Source organism: Eubalaena glacialis, chromosome 2, assembly GCF_028564815.1.
Source record: "Eubalaena glacialis isolate mEubGla1 chromosome 2, mEubGla1.1.hap2.+ XY, whole genome shotgun sequence".
Taxonomy (NCBI): Eukaryota; Metazoa; Chordata; class Mammalia; order Artiodactyla; family Balaenidae; genus Eubalaena; species Eubalaena glacialis.
Window position 1 is genome coordinate 79,656,391 of NC_083717.1, and position 17,751 is coordinate 79,674,141.

At 34.8% G+C, this 17,751-nt stretch overlaps 1 protein-coding gene across 6 annotated transcripts in view; it reads left to right on the forward strand.

The window, feature by feature from the left end:
- NEDD4 (NEDD4 E3 ubiquitin protein ligase) overlaps positions 1 to 17,751 on the forward strand; it is a 142,764-nt gene that overhangs the window by 85,456 nt on the left and 39,557 nt on the right. For 4 of the 6 annotated variants that reach the window (XM_061182090.1, XM_061182091.1, XM_061182086.1 and 1 more), the window contains 3 exons: positions 10,115 to 10,165; positions 11,627 to 11,688; positions 14,197 to 14,299. The exons of 1 other annotated variant lie outside the window; for it this stretch is intronic. In XM_061182090.1, coding sequence (XP_061038073.1) covers positions 10,115 to 10,165; positions 11,627 to 11,688; positions 14,197 to 14,299 — 216 coding nt within the window. The remainder of the gene's footprint in view (positions 1 to 10,114; positions 10,166 to 11,626; positions 11,689 to 14,196; positions 14,300 to 17,751) is intronic. One more of the 6 variants, XM_061182087.1, reaches the window with a different exon arrangement.

Sequence of the window (17,751 nt, forward strand, 5' to 3'; positions counted from 1 at the left end):
ATATATATATACGTATATATATATATATATATATACGTATATATATATATATATTTTTTTTTTTTTTTTTTGGCCTCACCTCGCAGCATGTGGAACTTCCCCCACCAGGGATTGAACCTGTGCCCCCTGCAGTGGAAGTGCAGAGTCTTAACCACTGGACCACCAGGGAAGTCCCTGGACCAATGTTTTTCAGCGTGTTCCTCACCAGTTTGTAAGATACCTCATATAAAGCCCATCCCATTGACTAATAAATTTGTATAATGCCACATGCTATATTTCTTGGGATGTCACAGTGCATACTAGTAAATTTCCTGAAATCCTACAGGAAATAAACTTTTGAACTTTGTTTAACCAAATGCTTCCCAATTATGTGACCACCTTTGAACTCTTTTAGTATCCAGCAGATCCATTATTCCTCAGAACACACTTGGGAAATGATATTTATGTAATAGCAAGCCTTCAAAGATTTTGAAAGAGGATTCTCATAATTAGAAAAGATGTTTTTATTTGTACATTTTAGCAGAAAAGAAATGCAAATACATAGACCCCTGACTCCTTTTGCTTCTTTTAGAGGGATGCTGTTCTGTGTTATCTTTAAGTGCTATTTACATTGTGTGTTATCTTAAAATTACCAAATCTGTTTGGAAATAGTCAGGATAAAAACAGATAAATTTAGATGCCCTGCTCATTCATCTTCAGCTGTTATCAATCATTGTTTACTCGTCCTGGTTTTCTCCAGAAATTGAACTGAATAGAGATGTGGTTCTCTAGGTGTGACTACTGGATCAGCTGCCTGAGTATCACCTGGGGGTGGTGGGGAAGGGCAGTGATCTGGCTTTAAAAAGCCCTCCAGATGATTCTGACACACGCTGAAGTTTGGAAACCACTCGAATGGACTAACTCAACCTGAAGCTTTCGAAACTCTAGGTCACGCTGGGAGGAGAAGCATCTCAGCTGCCACAGCTTTCATTGATCCATTTTAAAGTGATAATGTTAGTTCACCTTCTCACATTTAACTTGTTTTTAAATTAAATATCTGAGATTTACACGGCTCTTTGGTTTCTTAGCATTAGAGTCACTCTATCTTTCTCAACACCGGCAGCCATCTGCTAGCTTCTCATTTAGACTACAGGTACAGTTCTCCAGAGAATATTAGCTTCCGTCTTTTCAAAAGTTTGCTCTTTTTTCTTTCCCTGGTAGTTTGGCAGACATTCCTAGAAAGAAAAAAGTAGTATCATAATTTATTGGAGCTCAGAAGAGTGAATCTCTGTGTCTATTTTTAATCAAGAGTGAATATATTTTCTCTCTGAAAAGAAGATCCTTATCCCTTTTATCAGTTGTCTAGCTGTGGGTATTTCCTAGTTATAACTTTATATATTTAGTCCTCTTATTATTTTCCTTTGTTTAGAAATGCAAATTCAAAACAATGGGAAAAATTGATGAGCCCCTCACCTTTTTTGAGGGGGGAGGAAAATTGTAATAAATGCAAAACTTTCTTCTCTCCTTCTATAGTCCTCTAGTTTAGGGACGTACAATATAAATTGCTTATAAAAGTAGGTTGGATATATTAAATTTTAATTTTGAAAATCATTATAAAATCCTATTCATGTTTGATATAACACAACCTGATTCCCATTACTCCTGCTTTAGATTCCTTCTCTTCTGTACCGTATTTTTAAAATGTTTTCTATTTGAAAATCCTCACAATAAATTACAAACTACACTTTAAAGGATGTAAAGATAGAGGAACATGTCAAGGTAAATCTTCAGCTTTCACAAGTCTGTGATGATTATAAAATAGAGACCTCCAAAGAAACTGAAATTCAGAGGAGGAGAATTCAAAGTGAAACTGATTTAGACAGTGATTTCTCCTGACTCCCTTCCTACCCCCATCTATTAGGTTAAAATCCCTTTAAAAATGTGAGAGTTGCTAAAGGCTGCAGAATTCATGTACTGAAATTTTCAAGCAGTATGAAGCTATTGTGGAAGAACAAGTACAGTTTGTGTGTTATAGTTAAATCTACCAGACGGGCTGGCAAGCGGAGCAAATCACGAGTTTGGGGTGGTGAGTGTTTGCTTTAAGCAAAGACATCCAGTCTCCATAGCACTGTGATTTTATAGCATAGATCAGAGTATACTGTTTTTTTAGCTAACACCATTTGCCCCACAACATACTAAAAAAGATTGAATCAATAAATCTTGAACTTCCAGAAAAATGTGTAAAATAAGCAGGTCACAGTATAGAGTGAGTCAGTATGTAAGTAGGAAGGTAGAAGCTCTGTAAAAAGCTAAGGAAAAAGCAGTTTTACATAGTAAGATTTGCATGTGTTAGAAAATAGTTAAGCTGAAGTTAGAGTCATTTTCATAATCCTTTTTAATTATATTTAGGATGTGGTATAAATCCATGTAGTATGGATTTTGAGAGGAAAGATGTTCATTAAAAATAATAGTTTTTATAAAATTTTGAAAGCAGGAAATATATGGTTTCTTGTTTTTAAAAAAATACTATAAATGGGCCCATTCATAAAAGTTCTGCTTATTTTTCTCAGAGATTCACATGTGTTAATATCCTCTATGTCAAAATATTTACTTTTCATGTGTTTAAATCAAGAAAACATTTATCCTCTTAACATAAATAGTAGAATGAGAGTTTAAATTCTACCTATTTATACAAAGAGGTTTTTAGATAATTTCACTTTTGGTGTCTCAGCTTCAGAGATTTTAACTCTTATCTTTTATGATCTCTAAAATATCTCTTGCTCTGTTGACTTAATTTGAATAATATAATCAATCATGGCTTGAACATTTTATAGCTATGAATTTATTGTTTCTTTTTAACTGCCTGCCCCAGTTAATTTTTTTTAGACTATTAGTGATCTCTACAGAAGAATCATGACATTTGCACATAGAAAATTTGAAAGCAGCTGTGTGAAAACAGTAGTTATTGAGCAAGATATTCATTTAAATGCAAACTTCTTGATCTTGAATCTTTTATGTTGATCTTATCTTTGAAAACGTACATATGGTTTTCAGCTTACTCAGGACACTATTTCCTTCTGTAACATACAGTCAGTCATTGAGATCTGCTTCCATTTCAGATTAGTTCAGATTAGTTTAGTGTAGTATTTATTATTACACAAAATAAAAATTATCGGGTATATACGCAAAATGACAAATACAACTTTATTCATTGAGGCATTGCTTGTAATGGGCAAAAGATTAGAAACAACCTAAATATCTGAACTAATTAAATTTCAGCATTCCATACAATGGCATATACTATATCCCCATCAAATAGGTAAAGCATCTCTTTGTGGACCGATATTGGACAAGGTCCTAGAGATATTGACAAGAAAAAAAGCAAGATGCATAAGAGTGTATCAAAGAAAACTCTGAATGGTTTCAGACACACCAAACACAAAAAAATAACAGCTATTGTCTCTTGGGAGGACAGAGTATAGAGTTAGATAGATGGAGCCTAGGAATCTTTTTTCTTTTAATTTTGTATCCTGTGTATGTGTTACTATTGTTTTAAAATTACCTTGAAAAATCATCTTGATTAGAAAAGTGCTGATAGCTGTCTGAAAACTGAAACTATGGTATATTTAATGTCCAGGTATAAAGTTCATTTTTACTGATTAGAATGCGTGATTGAAATGAAAAGTTGGATATTACAGCAGAAAACTTTGGCTCTGTTGTTTGGCTCTAGTTATGAGGAAGTGATTCTTCCTTTAATATTTTGCTCTATACAGTAGATTTACCCTGGGAAATTATCTGTAACTCAGATTTAGTAGAAACTTTTTTTAAAGCCAAGTATTCTTCAAAGCTATGACACTTTAACATAACTGTTTTTAAAATTCTGATTTTTCTGTAACATTGGGTTCTTTTATTTATTTTTTATAAATTTATTTATTTGTTTATTTTTGGTTGCATTGGGTCTTCGTTGCTGCGTGTGGGCTTTCTTTACTTGCAGCGAGTGGGGGCTACTCTTTCTTGCGGTGCACGGGCTTCTCATTGCGGTGGCTTCTCTTGTGGAGGAGCACAGGCTCTAGGCTCCCGGGCTTCAGTAGTTGTGCCGCGCGGGCTCAGGAGTTGTGTCTCATGGGCTCTAGAGCGCAGGCTCAGTAGTTGTGGCGCACGGGCTTAGTTGCTCCACAGCATGTGGGATCTTCCCGGACCAGGGCTCGAACCCGTGCCCCTGCATTGGCAGGCGGATTCTTAACCACTGCGCCACCAGGGAAGTCCAACATTGGGTTCTTTTAAAACAGAGCATTCAATCACTATGCAGCCTTATCGAAGTTAATAACAGCTTGTCCTGCTAAACTTAGAGCCATGTATAGTTCTAATTGAAGTTTTGCAAAAACAGCAATTTGGATTTTTCTCTTTTAATATTCTAAAAATTGGTTTAAGAAACAGAAATTCATATCTTTAGAATATTGGAAAAAGTACTATATAATGACTAAACTGTGCCCTAAACGGTCGTGTTTAAAATCACCTTCTGTTCTAAATTCTTTCTCAGATTTTCAGGCATTCTTAAATTACTTATATTTTACTAAATGCAAATTTGCTTTATGAAGCTGTATGCAGTTCAAATATAGGAAATTAATTCTTACAAGGAAATGCTTGATGTTCAGAGTTTGGAATAATCGGTTGGCTATAGGAAAACATTATTGAACATCACAGACTGACTTGCCTTCATAGGGATGAATTTTAAACTATTACTTTTTCTTTGTAAATGGAAAAAAGAACCTCTAATTGTCCTCTATTTATAGTAACCATATGTCCCAGACTTTCCAAGATAGTTCCCAGTTTTGTATTCTCCATCACCTCAGACCGTGCATATAGATTTTTAGGTTGGAAAATTTGTTCATTCTTCTAATATGAGAAATATAGTTCTTTGGGATCGTTTAATTTAAAGTAGACGTTAAGAAGCTCATTTTAGATCACTTCTTTTAAAGAAGGACGATGTGTAGCAAGAACTTTCTAAAATACATTTTTATATACCAGAATTACTTGAGACAAGGGAAGTTTCAGTATGTGGAATTTTTGCTCTATGCTCTTGTTCACACAGTGCAATCAATGAAAAAGGAATATGGGATAAGATGTTTTCTTTCTGCCAGGCACTGCCTCTGTAATAGAGACTGAATCTCTAGGAAAGATTTGTAAGTTAAAAGGTTTTAAGAAATAAGGAGCACAATAAACACATGAAAAGATGCTCAGTATCATTGCCTCAGGGAAAGGCAAACAAAACCATAATGAGATATCACTTCACACCCACTAGGAGGGCTATATAAAAAAGATAGGTAATAATAAGTGTTGGCAGGGATATAGAGAAACTAAAACCCTCTTACAGTGCTGGTGGGAATATAAAATGGTGCAGCCGCTTTGGAAAGTCTGCAGTCCCTTAAAAGATTAAACAGAGTTACCATATTACCCAGAAATTCCACTCCTAAGTATATACCCAAGAGAGATGAGAACATGTGTCAGTACAAAAACTTGTACTCTGGCTTCCCTGGTGGCGCAGTGGTTGAGAATCTGCCTGTCAATGCAGGGGACACGGGTTCGAGCCCTGGTCTGGGAAGATCCCACATGCCGCGGAGCAACTAGGCCCGTGAGCCACAACTACTGAGCCTGCGCATCTGGAGCCTGTGCTCCGCAACAAGAGAGGCCGCGATAGTGAGAGGCCCGCGCACCGCGATGAAGAGTGGCCCCTACTCGCCGCAACTAGAGAAAGCCCTCCCACAGAAACAAAGACCCAACATAGCAATCAATCAATCAATCAATAAAAAAATAAATAAATCTTTAAAAAAAAAAAAACAGAAATAAACATGCCACAGCATAGCCTTGAGGATATAATTAAAGCTAACTTGTCCATTTCAAAAAAAAAAAAAAAATTATCATCAACTCATGTTCTGGAATAGGAATATGGCCCTAAACTAAGCTAATTTGCTAGGCTTCAGTCTCCAGTCATGCTCCTTTTATTGTATGTACCTGTTTGACCTGTCCAAAGACTGGTCCATGGGAAAAGGGAGCAGGGGTTTCATTATAAAATCTAGCATTTCAAATATAACAGCTAACATTTATTGAAAACTTATTGCTTGCTATGTATTATGCAACATACTTTATGTATATTATCTCATTTAATTCTCACAAAACCCTGTTAGTTGGCTATGATTATTCCTATTCTTGTGGAAGCATCCCTCTTATAACTCTCCACCCTCCTGCTCCAGTATGCACTGGTTGTTTTGTAGGTGTTACACTACTGTCATTCTGACAGTTCCCTTCCCCATAATTCTAGGGAATCCTCTTTTCTTCTCTCCTGTCTTGAATCCCCTGCATCTTCCCTTACCATGTTGTCCTCCCTCATTTTGGTGAAATATATCCTCCATTACCTTAGAAGAACACCAATGTCTTTATTCTGCCTTCATTATTGAAAAAGATATTTTGGCTGCGTCTAGAATTCTATGTAGGATATATTTTTCTCTCACAATTTTGAAAGCATTATTCTCTTGTCTTTCAGTTTGGGGTATGATCTGTTTTGTATCTCCCAGAGCTCTTAGAATTTCTTTATCTCTGGTGCTTCGAAATGTCACAGTATTGTGCCTTTCTGTGGGTCTTTTCTTCAAGTATTTTACCTAAAACTCAGTGAGGCCTTCCACTCTCAAAATTCATTTTCTTGAGTTTAGGGAAAGTTTCTTAAAATGCTTCTTTGATAATTCCTTCCCTTTTTGCTTTTCTTTCTGGAATGCCTACTGCTTAAATGTTGACTTTTAAAATTTATCCTGTAATTTCTTTATTTTGGGAATCCTACAGTCTTTTCTTTTGTCTTTTAGTTCTACTTTCTGAGAAATTTCTTTAACTCTATTTTCTAATTCTATCTTAAACTTTTTATTTCAGTTATATTTTTAATTCCCAAGAGTTCTTTCTTGTTCTTTAATTGCTTTTTTTATACCCTGCTATTCTGTTTGATAGATGTTTATCTGTTATCTCTGAGAATATTAATTACAGTTTTTCTCAAGTATTTTTCCTGCAGTCTGACTTGATTCTTATTTATCTGACTCCCTTCTTGCTGTTTGTTTTTTTGGATTAGGTCTCTGTTTCTCATGTTAAAGACTTTACTCAAATATTTAATGGTCCTTAACTGTCCATAATGTATAAGATTCAGGGTTTATTGCCTGCTGATATGATGCATTGAGAAGCGCACCAACATCACTTTTATAGTATTCTTGCAAAAAAATGCATAACCTAAATTCAGCCATGAAGAAATAATACACAAACCCAAATTGAGGGATATCCTATAACTAGCCAGTATGCTTTTAAAATGTCAATATTATGAAAGACAAAGAGACTGAGGTACTTTCCAGATTCAAAGAAACTAAGGAGACATGACAATTAAACGCAGTGTATGATCCTAAAATGAACCCTGGACCAAAATTAGTAGGACAGTTGGTGAAATTTGAGTAAGGTCCGTAGATTAGTTAATGTTATTCCTGGTTTTTTATACAACTCAATAGCAAAAAAACAAACAATCCAGTTAAAAAATGGACAGAGGATATAAATAGACATTTTTCCAAAGAAGACATACAGATGGCCAACAGACACATGAAGTGATGTTCATTATGACTAATAAGGAAAATGCAAATCAAAAGCACAATGAGCTATCATCTCACACCTGTCAGAATGGCTATTTTCAAAAAGACAATAACAAGTGCTGGCAAGGATGTAGAGAAAAGGAACCCTTATGCACTATTGGTAAGAACGTAAGTTGGTGCAGCCACTATGGGAAACAGTATGGAGGTTCCTCAAAAAATTAAAAATAGAACTACCATATGATCCAGCAATTCCACTTTGGGGTATTTATCAAAAGAAAACAAAAACACTAACTTGAAAAGATACATGCACTCTCATGTTCATTGCAGCATTATTTACAATAGCCAAGCTATGGAAACAACCTAAGTGTCCATCAATAGATGTATATATATATATACACACACATACAATGGAATATTAACCATAAAAACAAGAATGAAGTCTTGCCATTTGCAGCAACATGGATGGACCTTGAGGGCATTATGCTAAGTGAAATAACTCAAAGAAAGGCAAATAATGTATGCTGTCACTTATATGTGGAATCTAAAAACAAAACAAACAAAAACCAAGCTCATACAGAACAGATTGGTGGTTGTCAGAGAGGCAGGGGATGAGGACTGGGGTAAATGAGTGAAGGGGGTCAAAAGATACAAACTTACAGTTTTAAAATAAATAAGTCATGAGGACATAATTACAGCCTGGTGACTACAGCTAATAATACTGTATAACATACTTGAAAGTTGCTGAGAGAGTAAATCTTAAAAGTTCTCATCACAGGAAACAAAAATTCTGTAACCATGTAAGGTGCCCAATGTTAACTAGTTTAATTATGGTGATTATTTTGCAATATATACAAATATTGAATCATTATGTTGTACATCTGAAACTAATGTAATGTTGTATGTCAATTATACCTCAATTAAAAAAAATTTAAGTATGTGGGTGGATGCATGCAGGAAAAAAATCTCAGAAAAGTTACTTAACAGTTAACTCTAGTGCCCTCCGGGAACTGGGATTGCAGGGTCAAGGTTTTCATAAGCTTACTTTAAATTGATAAAGATTATGGGTGACAGATATTTACTGTCTGTTACGTGTATAGGTTTTTTTTTAACAATTGAAAAAGCTTAAGAATAAAAGAATGAATAAATAAAAGTGTTAATATTTCCTCTAAAAATATTTCACCTAGTTTTGATAATTGTGCTATGGTTATGTAAGATGTTAACATTTGGGGAAGCTGGTGATTTTATTCTTTAAATATTTTTCTCTCTTCTCTCTCTCTCTCTCTCTTTCTCTTTTCTCTTCCTTCCCCTCCTATCTTTCTGGAACTTCACTTACACATATATTATACTGCTTGATATTTTACCACAAGTCCTCTTTATTTTTCATATTATATAAATTCTTTTGATATATCTTCAGGTTCACAGAACTTTTCTCTAGTTATTTTCAATCATACGTTAAGCGGATCCACTGATCTTTAATTCAGATATTCTATTTTTCAGTTCTATATATATTTCAAAATATACATTTAATTCCCTGTTATAGTTTCCATTTCACTGCTGAGATTCCCTATCCATTCATTTATTATGACCTTATTTTCCATCTTATGTCCTTGAACATCTTTATAATAGCTACTTTCATTTTCCTGTCTGCTAATTCCAAGATCTGGCTTATCTTGTGGTCAGTTTCTATTAATTACCTTTTCTCTTGCTACTGGGTCACATTTTTCTATTTCTTTGCATATTTAGTAATTTTTAATGTATATTGGACAGTGTGTGTGGCACATGATGGATACAATGAGTTTTGTTATCTTTCCCTAAAGAGTGTTGATTTTTGTTCTAGCAGGTTATTAACTTAGCTGAACTCTAAATGCTAGCTCCCCTTAGGTGAACATCAACTGTGAAATCTATGCTGAGTCCTTTCAGCCTTCCAGCTGTTGCCTTTCACATATGCAGTTCAGGGATCAGCTAGGAATTTGGGTAGAGTTTATACATAGATTTGAAGGGACTCTTGTGGGTTCTTCCTTTCAGGGGTTGTCCCCCTCACTTTCCAGTTAGACTGTTGACTTCAAAGTAAGTCTTTGGACTCCTCAAATGAGTAAGATTTCAGATTTCTCTTTGAGTTCCAATCATTCCACCATATGAACTGTGGAGTACTACCAGGTGAAAAGCCGTATGAACAGGAATCCTACCTAGCACAGTTCATTCTTTCAAGGATTGACTGCCTTCCAATTTCTGCTTGCTTTTGGTCACTCTGTGGTGCTTTCAAATAGTTGTTTTGATACATTTTCAGAGTATATAGTTATTATCTTCAGAAGGATCAATCTAATATACTCTATTCTGCCATGACCAGAAGTTGTAGCATATTACCTTTTATTTTCCATTGATTTTTTCATTGATATTTCATAGGGTTAAACAAACAAAAAAAAACTTCGATGTATTTTTGTGAATGATGACAATAGCTCATCAAAGTTTTCCAAAAAGATCAAGCATATTACTAATGTCATTTTTTCTTCTTTCTTTTGTAGACAAGAGATGATTTCCTAGGTCAAGTGGATGTTCCTCTTTATCCATTACCGGTTAGTATAGATGTCCATGATTTTACTTTTTATGTTTATTCTTTTTATTTTAATAAATACTTACAGATACACAATATAGTAAATGTAAATATTTGATTTGTAAAGTGTATACTGCTATTATTTCTTGAGCATATTGTTTTCTGAAAACTCATCTCAGTTTTCCATTTTATTTTCAAAATTCCCTTACATGAACCCCAGTAAGAAATAGAGAGCCACTGAAGTTGGCTGACATCATGAAAGCATTGTTTGAGGAAGATCAGTTTGGAAATATTCTACTGAATAACTAGACTGGGGAGAGCTTAGTCTCACAAAAAGAAACTAAGATCAATTACAGCAATATGGGCATGAAAATGAACCTGGACCAAGCATATAGCAACAGAAGAAAACAGACAGATGCAGGAAACATTTCATAACATAACATTACTGGATCAGGTTTTTAACATGGAGCTCCAGTTGAAAAAAATAAAATTAAGCAAAAAGTAAAGATAATACAAGTTGAACTTGCTAGATAAGGGTGGTATCTCAAGTAGAAAAGCCATAGGAGGAAAGCCATTTTTTTTTTTTGAGATATGATAAATTTATTTTTGGCCATATTGCATATCAGTAGTAAACAAGAAAAATGAAAGCTTAAAGTGGGCAGCTGACAGAGATATAAAAATAGGTTGTGTAGGGAAAAGGGTCTGGAAGGATTGAGAGCTATCATTGTTAAGGTAACCGCAGAATCTCTGAGAAGAATGGGCTGTCCAAACGAGAGGGATGAGAGCATTGAAGGCTAAAACACTGAACGTTCATCAGTGTGGGTCTGTCAGAGGAGAAAGAGAAGACAGACCAGGAGAAATCGGAAAAGAACGAAGTAAAATGATGTCATGAGAATTTAAGTGTTTCAAGACTGAATGGGTAGTTAACAATGCAAAGTGCAGCAGAGAAGTAAAGGAGAATAAAAACAAAGGGCTGCTGAACTTGATAAGAAAGAGAAGTAATACTTCTTTATCAGTCTTTTCAGATGTTTATTGTCTCTCTGTAGTCTTTAGACATTACAAGCTTTTGATAATGAATTTAATCCAGTCTTATTTTCCAAGCTGCTTACTTTTTTGTTCTCCTAGAACTGTCTCTATGATCTAACCACGCCAGCCTGCTGACATTGTACATATTCCATATTTCTTTGGGGCGCAAGCATACTAACCATTCTCTACTGTTTTTCCACTTTTACCCTCCCTTTGTCTTCATGACACACCTGCTCAGCTAGTTTTATACTGAGTTGTGATGCCAGGTGCAATTCCTACAGTGCAGGAAAGTGAAAGTGCTGTCAAATTATCAACTGTTACCGTTTAATAAGCTAAAGCTACTTTTTTCTCACCTCTAACTTCAATTATGCCTTAGGTCATAGTTAATGAATATTCTTGAAAAGTATATATTCTTGGTGTTATAGATGTATCTTGAAAACCCACTGTTTTATTCTAGACAGAAAATCCAAGAATGGAGAGACCATATACATTTAAGGATTTTGTTCTTCACCCAAGAAGGTCAGTAAATATAAAATAATAACATATGAAAATTTTTTTAATCTCTTTATACCTTACAGTATCCTCTTTGGAAATTCAGTTTCAACCTTTGTAAATAAGCTACATATAAATATTAGTTTTTAAAAGCTTTATTGCTATTTCTGATTAAAAAGTAATATATGCACAGTGCAAAAATTCTGAAAATACAGAAAAATGATCATACCCCTTTGGGAAAGACTTGTCTCCCTTATATTTATCATACTATGAGAATGAAATTTGTCATTAGTTTATATGTATTTTATATCTTACAATATATGTAATTTTGTCATACTGCACTTTAAAAAATCACAAACATCAATTCATGTAAAAAAAACATCCAGGTAATTCCCTGGTGGTCCAGTGGTTGGGACTCAGCACTTTCACTGCCATGGCCCTGGTTCAGTCCCTGGTCCGTGAAGTAAGATCCTGCAAGCTGCATAGCACAGCCAAAAAAAAAAAATCCAACTTGATACACACAAAACCATTTTCAGGGATATATAACTACATTTAGCATACTTTCATTTAAAAAAGGATATTTCAGAAAACTCAAATATTTAGAGAAAATAAAGACTATAATTTACAACCCAGTAACCTGTTCATAATTCCGTTTTCCTAAACTGAATTACTTGATTTTTGTCAAAATTTTTAAGTTTAAGCTGTAAATAAAACTCCTTTTTATCTTCTGAACCACAGAATCAAGTAAAATCTAGTGAAGATGTGTTTGTGGCTTTACTGTCAGAAAGGGCAGAGTAAACAGAGGAAGGAAATCTGTGAAAACAACACTATATGTTTTGTTTTTAAAACTAGAAAATGCAATTGAAAAATATAGTATGGGAACTTAGTAAAATTTTTGATAAAAATATTTTATATTTTTAATCAAAGTTTTTAAGTATTCATTGTAATATAAATTATTAAAATAAAGGGGACAGTGCTTTCTGACTGTGTTCATATTTACCGTCTATAAGAGAAACCACATATTTAATTTCTCTAGAAGTCTTGCAGTATAAGTCTCTTTTCTTCCTTTAATTTTGGACTGATTGTGACATCTGTATATCAAGAATAACTAAATATTTCTTTCTTCTCTTATTTGGTTGCTCTAGTAACCTGCTTTTCAATTTGTCAGATGCTTTCCGGTATATTTATCTTCAGAACACTTACATCTTCTGTCTGCACTGGGTATTACTGCAAGTGCAGAAAGAGCTTTATCCAACTACATTCTTAGATTTTTTTGAGCATCACTAAGCCCAAACCCACAGGCATATTATCTAGTTGGAAAAACATAATAAAACCTATCATTGTGGAGAAGCTCTCCTATAAAATATTATCTGAGTAAGTTTTCTATATCCATCTTTTATAACAAGTCAGAGTGTTCACACCCCCTTAACTATGGAGACACGAGTCCCGTTAGTGGCCTGGGAAATAAGCATCAGGGGTTTTATTGACCACTCAGGGAAGGTACACTTTCCAAATCCATGAGCACTGTGTAGAGAAGAACAACTAAAAAGCTTAAGGGAGGCATTGAGGGTGGGGTGGGGTAGGGGAGTATCTCTTGAAGACAGGATAAAAGATTAGGACTTTTATGTCATATTACATAACTGAAATCTATAAAAAAAAAAATACCCAAAAAACCTATACAGAAAGCTAGGACAAGCAAGGATTTCTTAAGTAAACAGGATGCTAGATTTGGTGGGGGCAATAGACAGAGTTAGGTCTTCAGTTAGAAGCTTAAGAAAGACAGATTTTAAAATCCTTAAATGTTACTACACTGGGCAGCAGCCCTTAACTCAGACAACTCATTATTCAAAGAGGTGATGCAAGATACAATATGAAAACAGATGAGGTAAATTAACGTATGACAGATTCAAACAGCTGTCAAAGACACTAGGTTTCAGGCAGTTATCCATCCTTGCTCTCCACTTTTCTGTCATCTTATACAACATGGCTAGATTATTATCCCTAAAGCACATCTCTGAGGATGACTTTCCCTATTCCCAAAATTCTATGCAAAATAAAATCTAATAAAAGTTCTCTTATTTCACATGGACCTCATCAGCTGGACCATTCCCACTCCCTTTATGCATCCTGTAATTCAGCCAGTCTCAGCTACTGCCATTTCCTTAACTGCACCCCAGGGTTCCCATCTATTTCCTTGTTTTTGCTCTCTTCTCTACTCATATGCCTTTCCCTTCACTGCCACAGATCAAAATCCTCCCCAGTCTTCTAGCCCCAACTCAAATGCCAACTTCTCTTTCAAATTCTCTCTGATCTTTCACTTAAACTTCCATAGTTCCTTATTTATCTCATAACAATTATTTATTTATGGATGTTCCTTTTTCTCCACCATCTATTCCTTTTCCTAAATATCTTCTGCACTGGAACTTGTCTTTGAATCTCCTCTAGTAGCTAGTAGATGTTCAGTAAACTCTTATTAAATGAGTGCTTTTCTTCTTAGTATTAAAATTTTGTGAATTATTATTTTCTTTTCTACAGTCACAAATCAAGAGTTAAAGGTTATCTGAGATTAAAAATGACTTACTTACCTAAAACCAGTGGCTCAGAAGAAGATAACACAGAACAGGCTGAGGAATTAGAGGTGAGATTTTATAAATATTTGGTTAAACTAAAAAGAAAATATCTAATTTCTTATTTTACTATACTCCGAAGAAAAAATAACTATTCAAATGAAGTTAATGTGTGAAATAAAAATTACTTCCCTGGACATTTGTTTATTTTACCCAAGAATTTGTTAAACATTTCTTTCCGCTAAGGATATTTCTGTAGAATGAATGGCCATTACTGATGGCATTCTTAAGGGTTAGGGAATAGAGATTGTAATGTTTATAAATGAAAGCGTTTGTTGTAATTAAGTCATTAACTGTTTCTAGTTTTTCAGAGTTTTCTAAAACGATGTCATGTTCCCCCTCCATTAAAGTAAGAACACAATTTAGTATTTGTAAGTTAAGTATGTGGAATATTTGAGGAGGCTCTACTAATTAGGAACTCTTTTATGAAATATAATTCCTGTTACTTTTCCTATCATGCTTGGGGTGGGAGTGGGCGGGAGGGCTCATAGAAAAGGAGGAGACTAAGAGAGAGAGAGGGAGAGAATATAAGTGATCTAATAAAAAGCCACATTTATGGGGGGCCAGAAGAATTTAACCATCTTCACGGATGACAGGATAAGAGGAAATCCAGTCAAGGATTTGGGCAGAACCACCTGCCTTTGGGGTGCGTGAAGAAGAGGCAGAGAGTATGTACTTGGAATAGAATTGGACAGGGATTTGGAGCCTGGAATCTTAGTTGCAAGCTCTACTGCTTGTGAGCTGAGTGACCATGTGAGTCTCTGACCTTCTCTGGACCTCAGGTTCTTCCTTTACAGAGTGACAGGGTTGTACCAGCTGACCTCTGAGGTTTCTTCCAGCACAAAAATTCATGATCTGAAAAGGGAACAAAAACATTTGCCCCTTGAGGTTCCCACTGAAGGAACCTTATCATCAAAAGATAGCACCTTATTCTAGCACATTGACTGAAAGCACCCAGTGTGCTGGCATCAGTCTGCTCTGGAGGGTTTTGTATGTGTGGCTTCCTCAACAGTCATGCCTCTTTGATCAAGGTCTGCTGAAGTCTCCAGAAGAACTGTAAGGCTGAGGGACCCTTCCCCAGTGCTGGGCTGTGCATCACACACCCAAACGTCTTGAGAAAGAAAGTTCGAGAACAAGTAGTGCTTTTGCAACAAAGCTTTCTGGGAATTTTTTATATGCACTAATGAGACTTTACTTTGTTGGGGAATTCATAATAACAGAAAGAAAGAACTTTTTTTCTTTAAATCATAGACTGTAGTTAGCCCTTACTCTGGCAATCAAAGAACTCGGTATCCTCTCTTAAGTCTAATTCCCTTATTTGATTACCTTTTTTTTCATTTTAGTTTTTCTCTGATTTGTCATATAACAGTCTTTTTTTTTTTAATTTATAAATTTATTGAGTAGAATTTTCTGTACCTGGCATTTGGGTGCACAGGGAAACCTGAATAATGGAATTCTCTTTGAAATGAAGGATGTCTGCTGTAAAGAAAGAAAATTCTTTATTTAGTAACTTAAAAAAATTTTAACAGCATTTCATTATTTGGTAACCTGCTCCAAGTTTTGCCCACACACACGTATCACAGGTACCTTATTCACAGTTCAGTTTCTGTGGGTAGAGCTGCTTCGCTTCATTTTGTGGTCTCATGTCTCAATGTTTGAATTCCCTCAGAATGCACCTTATAATTTCAGTAGATGTAAGCATGTAGGAGTTTATTTATGAAAGGCCCTAGGAATTCAAACACATGAATCTGTGCTTATTTATCTTCTGTGTAGCTAATGACCAGAGAAGTCTTGTCTTTGACATTTAGTTTGTGACTGAATATATAAAATCCTACCATTTAAAGAAAACAATTGTAATTTTCAGAAGAGGCTCACTCTTAGACAGTGTATGCCCTAGTACGATAAAGTGTGGCTATAATAGATAATTGTGTAATGTTTGATTTTTGCACCCCTTGTAACTTTAGGTTTAGTTGTATGTATTTTACACAATTACCGTATAATATAATGTTTGTTGTACCTCTAAATGCTTTCTTTCTGGACTTTGACTCTGTTAAAGTGTGGGCAGTTGCATATTAGCTTTGAGGTTAGTAATAAAGTAACATACATTGATACTTAGAAAATTATTTTGTGAAGAATATTAGCTGATACATGTTTAATAGGGAGGCATTCTGTACAGAAAATGAAAACTCATTCTTTCTAAACAATGTTCAAATGTGTAACTGTACTTCCTCCTGGAACTGAAAGAGGTTTTTTAAAAATAGGCCCTTACTTAGTTTTTTTCCCCTTCAGAAGTTTATTTGGGTAACATAAATTCAATAAGTAGACCTTTAAGAGAGAAATCTTTAAGAAGATTTTAAAGAAATATTTTTGGTACCATTTTCCAAGCTCTGAATATTTTTATAATCCTTCACAGCAGAAGTGAGGACCCTTTTATTAATAAATTTTATTAATCTGCAGAAAAATAATCAGTGACCATATTTTTTTAATTAGTCTTTTTTTTCAAGAGAGTGAAATATAAAAGTTCAACTCTAACACTTTTGAAATTGAGACCAGAGAAGTAAAATGTGATTTAATGTGTACAAGACAAATTTTTAGATATATAGATCCTATATCATGATCATTTAAAGGAAAGGAAAGGAGAGAGAGAAGGAAGGTAAACATAGATGGAGAGAAAAAGTAAGGGGTTAGAGGGAAGGGAGAGAGAATGGAGTCTGGGCAATAAAAAGAAAGAAAAGAAATTAACGAGATATCAGTTCTCATAGAAGAAGATATAAAGAAGAAAATAGGCTAAGAAAGAAAAGGAGTCTGTTTTACTTCCCATCCAGATTCCTTTTCCCAGAATAATTCTGTCTGTCTTCCTCTCTCCTACCCCTCACCTTCCTTTCTGCCTCAGTCTCTAACCTTCCCACTGGAGCTAGCCAGAAGAGACCAACCTTGCTGCAGAAACCCCTATCCTTTTCTCCCAGAAAACATTTCTTTTCTTCCCAGCTCTTCTCCTTGACCCTTCCTCTTCAGAACCCACCTTCCAACATAGAAGAATTCTCTTCCATCTTCTAAGCCGTCAACTGGCTGGCACACAACAGTCCTCCAGTGCTAGATCCCCAATGTCTAGAACAAAAGGCTCTCTATATATTAAGGAAATGATTTTTTTACCTATTATTATGGTACCAAATATGTTCCCCAGCTTGCCTTTTTTTTTTTAACTTCGATTTAGTAGTTTTTGCCATGTACAAATTTGGGGGGTTGTAATCAAATCACTCAATCTCTTTTATGCCTTCCGGGTTTGATGTCATACTTAATGGCTCCTCCACTCTTAGAATATATTTTTTTAATATCCCCAGGTTTGCTCTAATACATTTCGGTTTTACTTTTTAACATTTTAAATATTGCTCAATCTGTAACATTCTGGTTATAAGGTATGAGGTAGAAACCCAGATAATTTTTCCCTTTTTTTCTAAGTAAT